This window comes from Polyodon spathula, chromosome 4, assembly GCF_017654505.1.
Source record: "Polyodon spathula isolate WHYD16114869_AA chromosome 4, ASM1765450v1, whole genome shotgun sequence".
In the NCBI taxonomy this organism is placed as follows: domain Eukaryota; kingdom Metazoa; phylum Chordata; class Actinopteri; order Acipenseriformes; family Polyodontidae; genus Polyodon; species Polyodon spathula.
Window position 1 is genome coordinate 2,074,869 of NC_054537.1, and position 11,670 is coordinate 2,086,538.

The following is an 11,670-nucleotide window of genomic DNA, read 5'->3' on the forward strand; positions in this document are numbered from 1 at the left end:
TACTGTATAATGACAACAGGACTGACCGCTTTCAGAACTGGCTAGAAGTAGGCCTTGAGACACTGTATAAATACACATGTTTATACGATGCATGAATGGAATTCAACTCAGTAAATACAGGTGGCCCTTTTTTTTTTTTTTTTTAATTCAGGTTGAACCCGTAGAAACAACAGCTGAGGCAAGAACACTTTGCTTTCCCTAAAGTGGGTTCCCCTCCCCTCCCTTCTCCACCCCATACCCTCCCATTGTCCTTCATTACTGCTCCTTTCTAAACTACCCCTATTCCACAGTAAGGAACACCTGCAGTATCAATGTACCCTACATGTTCCCTCTGTGCAGAAGAACAGAACACAAGCCAGTCTGTGCACGATTGTTCAGCATGCGTGTGGTACTTGACAAAGTGGAGTTAACGCACATGACTGTTTTCACCTCAATTTCAGGCTGTGAGTTATAGTCGGCAAGTCAAGGGACTGCTTTTCATACCATTGACGAAAAGTAGTAAGGACAGCTCGAATGTGCGAACTGGAACCAGTCTATGGTCGATACAACAAGTACCTTCATGCACGTCAGTGACGTGTGGCGATGTGGACTACACTGACTGGAACTGGACGTGATTGACCTGTCTTATCCATATCTTCAAAATAGCCAGTAGCACAACATGTAGTAAAACTGAAAAACACTTTGAAGGAATATTGAAACTAAAGACACTGAGAAAGACACAGTTAAAATGCATATCAAAGATTTCTTCTGGAATTACTGTAGATTTAGAAACTCAAGCTTTTCCAATTACAGAGACAAACATGCTTCTAAAGACAGTTTTCTTCTGGTTTACACTACAACACTGAATCATAATGAACTGGTTTTCTTGTGAGGAAGCAACCAAAAAAGGCAAACAGAACAGTTGCCTAGAACAAAGAAGAATTAGGGGGTAAGCTGACAAAGTTAAGCACAACACAGAAAGCAGCCACAACTGGAAATGAAGTGGAGATGGACTTAAGGCAGAGGGTAGGAGACACTTCACACAGAGTGAGTGCTCAAGATTTGACATGAGTTACCTAGTCATGACGTCAATGCAAAATTACTGGTATCCTTAAAGACCCAACTTGACAAAGTTTTGAGATCAATCAGCTACTAGAATCAGAGAAGCATAGACTGGCTGAACGGCCTCCTCTTATTCCTACATGTTTCTCAGTGTCACAGTACCCTATAGCGGAGGAAAACGGTCTGGGAATCGCACCTTTTCCTTTGGGTAGGGTAGCATGGGTTACTCACTTTATTTGACCTGACTGTCGTATGTACATAACAAAGAACTAGGGTTGTATTGTTTTCACGGTAAAAAATGGCTTATGTAAATCGCAACTATCATGTTATTATACAGCAAATGTTCCTAAATATTTAAACGCTTACCTGAAAAACAGAATATTTAATATATTTAATTTGTATATCCACCTTTTAAAGATTTTCTAGTTTCATCATCAGTGAATTATCAAACAACATAAACACATAAATACATGTAAAAATAAAACAGAGCTGCAACTCTGAGATGGAGGTCTTTCTATAATTCAGTTCCTGAACTTCAGAGGACACAGGGTGCAACCTCAGTAATACATTTTAATGGGCTGCTGCCTCTATCCCAGTATCTCAAATTCCATAATCTGTCAGACAATCCCAAGAGACAATGACTGTCTGTATCCCTCTGGTCTATTCTTAGCTTGGTATGAAAGGAAAATAAAAAAATACAAGAACTCGATGAAAACAATGTATTAATAATGAATACACTAAAACTAGGGGAAAAAGAGATCTAACTGTATTTCATAAAGTATAATTAGACATGCCTTGGGACTTGTGTGAAAGATTTGAACTAACTCGGGCTCGTTTGCCCCTTTAAAACACTGGACCCAACAAAGGATTGAAGTTTTCAAGCACTTTCGTGCCGTTTTTATTATTTACAGAAATGAAATAAAAAGTTAAGTCCCACGTGGAGTACTAAACTAAACTTTGGGTGAATTCTTCTAAACTATCACACTGGACGGCTCAGAGGAGTTACAGCATGCCGCTGTAAACTCACTGATAGAATTAGCTTTAGCAGGACCAACAGAAGGGGCTAGCATACTTGCTTCAGAAGAACAAAGCAAAGAGGTTGTTCCACTATTTCTAGCTGCTGCTATCTGCAACACTGCAAATAGAGATGACTCTATAGCACACAAATGCAAATGGGGAAGCTAGATCACCAGCTGCTGCTCTCTGTATGGGGTATACATGCACACAACAACTTTGTGTATTTCTGAAGCAATTAAATACTGGATGCAATAGTAAACATGGGCCAGCAATTTCAAGACAGAAACTAAATTTTCAGCTTACAGACAGTAAGAAAGTACAATTGCTCTCTGGTAAAAAATACCATAACAAAAATTAGAAAAAAAGATACAATTATGAAAATGCTGTGAGTTATATTTCGGGGGGCGGGTGCGTGTGTGTGTGTGCACAAAAAAAAGCATAATAAATCCTTATGAAGTAAGATAAGTTAATTCTATATAGGGGGTGCAAGCCTTTTGGCCACAGCTGTTGGAATATCCCTGCAAGGAGTTCTGAGCAGAGCGCATTCACCTCAGCAGTCTTGAGGGTTTAACAGCTCAGTGCAGAGGGCTGTTACTGGAAAGCATGTCTGAGTCACAGTGCTGGCAGAGACAACCCTGGAAGGTCAAGCTAATGATCTAGAGGCAGGGCTGGCTCTTAAGTGTTACAGTGGGGTCTAAATGGGCTGTGTTGCCAGTAACACTTCCTATTGTCTCCAGACACTGTGTTGTGTTGTTTTAAATGTTTTACAGCCCAGTAGCAATTCTATTTTAGACCAGCCCCTCGCTCCAGATCGGTCACAGAGAGAAAGCAGAGGATGTTCAATTCAGTCAACAGATCACTATTGCAAGAAGTCATTACTAATGTTGTAAAACATTCACCAGCAAACATGTTTTTTTAAACTGTGCATTCAGTGAGTAGTTTGCAGGCACAATATTGTATCCACGCTGTGGTATCTCCGGTGTTATTGTAATGCTCCTGTGAGGGGTAACTCGCTCCTTGCGCAGCACACCAAACAAGTGCAACGAAACAATCGAGGAAACCATCTGCTATGCGAATCTTTACAAAGACTCGCTACTACGTCTTGGGTCGGGTGTAAAACAGACTGCAAACCCCCCACAGTGAACACGATGACAGCGGTCATTGGTGCTCACATTAAGCGAGCAATGTATAATCCAGCAATCCAGCAGCAACCCGAATGGTAATATTACCTGCGTATCGATAGCAAGAAAATCACTCATGTGCATTGATTTGTATTGCGTTTCGCGTACAATACAAAGCATGTACAGTAATGCTATACTGTGTATTAATCTATAGTCACTGCCCCATTTCTGAAAATACCCCACAAAGGGGAGTTCATGTCATTTTAATTAATGTTTAAATAACGTAATGCAAGTGTATACTGTTCACGTAAACATGAATTAACATTATGTATAGAAATATTCATTGACTAACCTATATACAATTAAAGATGTTTGCATAACAAAAAATACATAAACAATGAACAACGAGTTACTCGGTTTCCATTTAAACGCGCATATATCGATAGACTGAGCTGACTATCTCTGAAACAGGAATAATACCACCTCCAAAAAGAAGCCTAATTCCTCCAATAACAGCAAGGTGCACCTGTAGTACCTACGAACGATACCGTTATTTGTATATGTGCAATAGTGCAAGAGAGTGCAATGCAATAGGGTCACAACCTGGCTACGTTTCATGCAGCGGTTTCTTCAGCTTAGACGTTACCAGCATGCGATTCTGCTGAACCCTGTCAAGTGATTTTTAAGTTCCTCTCCAGTACGTTTGTCACGGTAATCGCTTTACAGCTTCATTACAAACAACAACAACAACAACAACACTACCCGAAGTCTGATGCTCTTTTGTGTCTACCCCATCAGGGTTACAGCGCTGCAATGTGTTATGCACGTAATTATAAAGTGACGAGGCGCTTACCTTCATCCTCCAGCTCAAGTTTCTCCAGCATGCCTTCTGCTAACCCGTGAACCTGTGGAGACAAGTGCAGGGGACACAGTCAGCCTCTGCATCTCTCGCAGGCGCTGCACAGCTCTGTGATGTCGGAAGTAATCCAACGCGCAGGCCTCTTCATAGGTTGAAATAGCAAAAAGCGACAGCAGCACCATGGAGCTTGATTTATAATGCCTTACTCAGAGAGAGAGAGTAAAAAAAACAAAAACAAAACCCTACATCTCCTTCTCGTCTCGGAGACTGGCGAGTCAACTCACACAACTGTGACGTTTTTTTGCTTTGGAGCGCAAATAATAATGTTAATAATAATAACTGCTGCGTTTGTGTAAATAAAAAAACATGTGACTGCAAATTGATTTTCTATGTACTTGTTCTGTGACCACTTGTGAGTAGTGCGGTTCTGTCTGCCTTTTTAATGAAAGGTATAATACCCGCCCGACCCCCTCCAGCCGCACCTGGGTGCAAGTGGAACGCTCCAGCTCGCTGCAGTCCTATCGAACAATGCCCCTGCTTTATTCGTGCTACCCAATGCAGCGGAAGGCAATGCCAAAAACCACAACCGGGGTAGAAAAAGATCGTGCTTTGAATGTAAACTGCATTTGCAAGAACTCTTCGTATCTACAAAGCGTACATTGAAATATGTACAAGTACAGCCGCTGGCAGCCTAAAAGCAAGCCCCAGTTACTAACTACTTCATAGGAGTAAAATAAACACCACGGTTTTCTGTTTCTTCTTCTTCCCAAAGCCCTGGGGCTTGTCGATACAATTTAGGTGGTTTTGTTTTTTTCAGCGCAGACTGTTCAAACAGACTCAACCGCTTTGTAAGCTGCCTCCCAATTTCGAGTTTGACTTTCTGGTACGCGAGGAAGAATCATATTACATTTGAACGACATACGACTTTGCTCAGTCAGTTAATCTACCCCCACTATTACAAATCATAGTATTACTATAATAATAATAATAATAATAATAATAATAATAATACAGTATTCTGGATATAGTCAAGTAATATTGCAAAGGTAGAGTCCAAAATACAGTATTAGTAATGAAGTAGTAAAGATATATGTAGCTTAGCTAACCCCTTGTTTGCATTCTGGAGTACTTTATTAATTAAACAAAAGCACAGCCTTAAACAGAATTAATTAATTATCTATCTATCTATCTATCTATCTATCTATCTATCTATATATAGTCAATGGGTCGCAGACTCGCTGCTGTTATTGCATGCGAGGTATTTGCGACTAAATACTCACTTTTATACTTCTTATATTTGCTTTAAGTTGAATTGTCCCAATACTTATGCTCCCATAAAATAGGGGCATGGAACTCTGAAAGTGCTGTTATTATTAGTTGGTAAAACGTGTGTGTTGAAACAACCAGACATGAATGGTGACATTCTGTACTTTTGCCTCATATTCATCTTTTAATCATATTTTCATAATGCTTGAGTGTACAGAAAAAAAGTAATTTTGACTTCACTGTCCCAATACTTATGGGCCGGCACTGAGTATATATATATATATATATATATATATATATATATATATATATATATATATATATATATATATATTGCTGAAAAAGCCCACTTCCCAACGTTTTTACATGTATAAAAAAACATGTGATAATAAGTTTTGCAACCAAATAATACACACTTAACATTATCCAATGCATGAACTCACAAAACAAAACCAAAAAAAAATGATTCTTTCCTGTAAACAAATGAACTAGCCTCTGGAAGCCATTAGCTGCATGACTGCAGTTCGTTGCTATAAACAGCACGCCTTGCTGGTTTATTCCAGAGCTGAAGGAGGGAACATGTTTACACTGCCATAGGGATTTCTCCACATCAACCCTGGCTTGAGCACCCTGGATTAAATGTATCATTTTGTAGCAAAAGCATCAGAAAAGGTTGACTTTGTTAGTGATTCAGAGCAGAATCTCCTACATGGTTAAAAACCACCTCCAGTTCACTTGGAGACGCTTCCACCCTTGACTCGATGAGGTCTGTAGTTATCACTTGAGAGTACAATAGTGCATGCCATGTGCAATCACTGTCATCAATTAGAAGATTCTGTATGAGGCACTTCTAATACCTGATCCCTCATTGATGTACTGTAGTGCATGCCATGTGCAATCACTGTCATCAATTAGAAGATTCTGTATGAGGCACTTCTAATACCTGATCCCTCATTGATGTACTGTAGTGCATGCCATGTGCAATCACTGTCATCAATATGTGAATTACAGGATCCTGTATGAGGCACTTCTAATACCTGATCCCTCATTGATGTACTGTAGTGCATGCCATGTGCAATCACTGTCATCAATTAGAAGATTCTGTATGAGGCACTTCTAATACCTGATCCCTCATTGATGTACTGTAGTGCATGCCATGTGCAATCACTGTCATCAATATGTGAATTAGAGGATTCTGTATGAGGCACTTCTAATACCTGATCCCTCATTGATGTACTGTAGTGCATGCCATGTGCAATCACTGTCATCAATATGTGAATTACAGGATTCTGTATGAGGCACTTCTAATACCTGATCCCTCATTGATGTACTGTAGTGCATGCCATGTGCAATCACTGTCATCGATATGTGAATTAGAGGATTCTGTATGAGGCACTTCTAATACCTGATCCCTCATTGATGTACTGTAGTGCATGCCATGTGCAATCACTGTCATCGATATGTGAATTAGAGGATTCTGTATGAGGCACTTCTAATACCTGATCCCTCACTGATGTACTGTAGTGCATGCCCATGAAATATATACATCTGTGAACATAACAGAAATTATGCAATACGGACAATGGTAACCATGGTAACACGTGGTATCGAAGACGCCTCAAGATTTTTTTTTAATTTTGTTTAAGCGATGGTTTTCATTTTTTTTATATTAAAAAACACAGCAAAAAAAAAAAATCTTAAAAGACAACTTAAAGCCTGCTATAGAAGATTTACATGATCACGCAGAACAATATTAAGTTATATAAAGTTATATTGTAAATTCACATTGGTTTTGCATAAATACTCTTTGACAAGAACATTTTGTTTACATTTAAATTAATTATTGATCTTTTTTACAGAAATTTATGAATTATTGAACTACTGAACAAAAAATGAAAATGACCGAAAGCAGAATAAAAATATCAATGAACTATTTACACAGCAGTCTCACGGACAGTATCGCGTAATAGCAACATTTTCTGCAATTATTAAAACAAGCAAATCTACAAATGATTGCTGTTTTTCAGCTGGTGCAAATCTGTAACTTTCCCTCTATCGCTCTTCCATTTCAATATAAGCCAAAATGCTTTTCTTTTTTCCTCACAGAACCAGGAAAGTATTTGTATTCCGGTTGGCTAATGTTCCTAACGGCAGTATTCAGTTGCTTTTGCTTTATATTCTCAACATGTTTTTAATCAACATTTTAATTTTAAAGTCCTTCCAAGGAGTTCTTTGTTTGTTTACCACATTTTTTCAGTTTCGTTACACATTCTCACCACACACCCCTGGCTCTGGGTAACTACCGTGCCGTGCCAGTATCGGGTAAGAAAGGATGCTGGCACGGCATGGTGCTGACACGCCAGGGTACACTATGAGTTTTTACAAACATCATGGAAACAATGTGTCATGCTTTCATAACAGTGACAGAACCATGCCAGCACGGTGCTGCAGGTTCGTGGAAACGAGGTAACAGATAACAATTGCTGCGCCTGCTAGTTTAGTCTAGCGCGATACTTGTTGTGTTCCGTGTCTGTTTGTTTTGACCATCGTGCCTTTTGTTTTGTATAACTGTTTTGTTTCTTGTTTGGTACAAACCATAGTCTGGTGTGGACATTTATTCATTTCCTGGCCTGACGTCACACTGCAAAGCCAGCCTGTTCACATAAGCAGATTATATGTGGGGGTCCAAGGGCTGCTTATGCAAACAACATGGTGTATTCTTAGGTATTAGACACATAAATACGGCAGTGTTCATTTTGTACATGACCAGTCACATGTTAGCTGAGGCCTTTGTGGACCACTTTCTTTGAGCCAAAGTCAGACAGATTGATCTTTCAGTGGAAAACATGAAGGACTGGCTTCAGCTGAGTAACATTTTCACTGGCTCCTGTCAGGGATGGAAATAAGACTCTGTGACAGAAACACAATGACTCTTGGTAGTAAATCTTTCTCCAGACCTGTGAGGGCGCTAAGCAGCGAGAACAGAGTACCTTGGACAGGCTGGCCCGACAGTTCTTTCACAGGGTTCAAGGGAAATCAGCTAGATAGGGGGCGGAACTCCTGTGCATTAACTCACCGACCCGGAAGGGAAACGATGAGTCAGTCACAGATTGGAGGGACGACTGCACTCGTTTACCAAAGGGTCATGTGTGACGGCATAAAAGGGGACAGAGATGCAATCTGTTCCTTCACTTTGGTTTACGAGTTGAACCAGAAAGGACCCAGGGATTAAAAGTATCGCAAGTGTTTGTTTATTTTGTCTATAATTGTTCTTGTTTGTTATTGGTAGATGGCTAAGACGTTCCGGAGCTGTCGCCAAAGGCCAGGACAAAACCCGGAACAGCACTGCACTATTGTCACTTATAAACCTGTATCACCCACCACGAGTACTACTGCACACACCCAGGACTGGTGACCGTGTTAGTATATTGTGGGATGGATATTTGCGTTTATTATTTGGGACTGCAACCCTGTTGTTACTGACTCCGTGCACTACACATTGTTGTGTATTGCCAGGGATTACTATTTGGTCACCAGACCTGGATATAAAAGAATAAAACCTTTTCCATACTGGATTACAAACCTCTCTGTCTGCTAAATTACACACAGCATCACTCCTGCACCTGCACCCAATCAACCACTTTGCCACTAGTGCTTTGCGACCCTTTTGTATAAAAAACACTATATGAATGCAATAAATAAAGGACGCATTGCAGATCCGCAATCACCTCAGCAAACTTTATTGTAATATCTAGTATGCCGTTTTCTATACCAAGATTTCATTATTCACTCTTAGGTTAGTATTTGTATAATTAAAATAAAATCTACAGTAAGGTCCGCTGTCATATAATGTATGTATCCAGAGTTCAGACAGGCTTCAGCTGCATTGATCATTTCTTGGTATTAATATTACACTGGGTGCAAATAACGGCATAGCATTTCAGAAATACAACAAACATCCTGTAAGGCTACAAACGGTTAAAATAACCGAATAAATCTCCTTCATAACCACAAGTATAGAAAATATTTTCATAACTACAAATATTGAATTATCTTGGTAATCTGTAAGAAATGAACCCTGGTCCTGTACACTCTCTCTCTGCATCATCGGCATCACAGACATGGTCTGTTAAATTTTTGTTTCATGGTGAGTTATGTACTATTTCACTAATTAAAACCCTCCTTTTCCAAGTGCAAATTAATAATAATCTATGACAATTAGCACAGATTTCCTTTTAAATTCCCACACAAACAAAAGAAATAGTTGGAAGAAGCACTGCTCATTAAGATATTAACATTATTTTGTAAATCAACATAATTCTGGAAATCATATTAGCACAATTATTTACACCGAAATGGGCATAACGACTGCTTGAAAATGCCAAAATGTTGTTGATTAACACTGAAGTTATCAATTACGACCTTTTGAAAATCCTGCCCATGATATCATAATGAAACGCATGCTGACAGCAGCTGCAGAGTCTATGACACAATGTGTAAAACATGTACAGCTCTCTGTACAGGGTGCTTATCAAGTCTGAAAGTCATTGAGCGTTACATGTAAAGTGTGTAGTAAAGACCAAAATCCTTTGATACAACTGATTTGTACCTCTGATCGTTAACAAGAAATGTACTGTGCACCAAAACACCCAAAAAATGAATTTATCTATGGGATCTGCAAGACTTGACAATGTTAGCTGTATATTTTGCATTTCAGAAACAGTTTTCTCTCAGGAGACATCTGTGAAAATAAAAAAAGTCACACTGTTTAGAAAGCTAGCTTCTGCATTGATTAAAATAATCTGCAGGTGTGTGGCATTTTAATGAATTTATTTCAAACAAAGTAAAAGACACCCTTATGTGTGTACAGGAAAGTGTTGCATTGCAGACCCACACTTCAGGCATTGCCAGAGATCAGCATTTTTATGGCTTCTTAATGGACAGGGTGTATCAGTTCCATAAAAGCATGTCGAGTTTTCTTCACAATAGTTTCTGGTTTCCTGCAAATCAATTCTGTTGCACTTGAACCCTGGAAGCATCCTGTGAACGCTAACTGAAGATCTAATAAGCTCCACCACGGGACCTGCCATTAAATCACCCTTTCTAAAGCAAACAAGGGAATCCAATTCCCAGTGCAAATACCTGGGGCTAAAGCGAACACAACCGCTGCAGATGAAAAATCGAAAATTAGATTTCAAGGTTTGCAGCAGTGTGGGGATAAGAGAAAGGAAAACTATAACTATCACATGTGCATGTCGACACCACAAACCCATAAGAGACGACTCGACCTCTGCCTGTGCATTGAAACCTCAGCATTTCATTCTGTCCAACGACGAAAGCTGGCAAAGCAGATGGAAACATTATCAGCCTTCAGGGCTATTCGTGGGTAAACGTGTCAGAAAATGTTTATGCTAGTTGCAGAAAAGCACAGCCATTTATTTAAACATCTATTTGGTATTTACCAGCTCGTCTACGACAACTGTCATGTGCAAGATCAAACAGCTTTTAATAATATTTTAACCAGGCCTTCCCAACCACTGTGCTATATTACATGGCAGATATTTATACAGTGTGTGTTCTGTCAAACGACAGATCCATATTCATGTCTCATTTAGTACAATATGTGGCACCTCATTTAACCCTTCTAATGGCTTAGCATATTAAAACCAGGTTAACATTAGACCACAAGATGCTATCCAGACAGTGAGCGGGTAACGGCCCCTGACAGAATGTAATGGATTATTAACTATACTAACCAGGCGCCTCCCCTCTGAAGAGCTTAGCAAAGTGTAATACAGCAGAGTAAAAGCACAGGTAAGACACACTGGCCCCGATATTCGAAAGGTTTGCAAACCACGCAGAGGGCGTTGTGCCAAAATTGTGCCAAGTTGCCATATTCGAAACGTCCTTTGCGCGTCACAATCAATTCTGCGCTGTGCAGAAATAAAATGTATGGATTGCGCAATATGGGGGGAGTGGCCGACAATATGCGTGATCCTGGTATATTCGAAGGTATGCGCCAAGCACAAAACCAGGTTTGTAAAAGGACTGCGTTAACTCCGCGCACACTACCATTCCAGCACTGACTACAAACAGGCAACAATGGGAAACGTGGGTAGAGTGCAGCGTGTCCGTCGACACGTGGATGTGAATGATGCAAGGCACACCCAGCAACAGCAACCCCGACATAGGCGAAGAGATGCTGAAAGGGTGCAGCGGCATCGACACACACGAGGAGCTCAGCAATGAGCAAATCATATCCAGGTATCGTCTCGACTCATCTATGCCACATGCTGCACGATGACCTGGCCAGAACAAACATGCGCAGTCATGCCTTGTCTGAGCAATTGGTAGTGTCTGTCTGTA

General features: G+C 40.0%; 1 protein-coding gene across 5 annotated transcripts in view; it reads right to left on the minus strand.

The window, feature by feature from the left end:
- The window catches only part of LOC121314051 (5'-AMP-activated protein kinase subunit gamma-2-like), a 162,204-nt gene that overhangs the window by 36,693 nt on the left and 113,841 nt on the right, over positions 1-11,670 (minus strand). For 4 of the 5 annotated variants that reach the window (XM_041246841.1, XM_041246842.1, XM_041246843.1 and 1 more), the window contains one exon: positions 4,033-4,084. The exons of the other annotated variant lie outside the window; for it this stretch is intronic. In XM_041246841.1, coding sequence (XP_041102775.1) covers positions 4,033-4,084 — 52 coding nt within the window. The remainder of the gene's footprint in view (positions 1-4,032; positions 4,085-11,670) is intronic. 5 annotated transcript variants of the gene reach the window in all.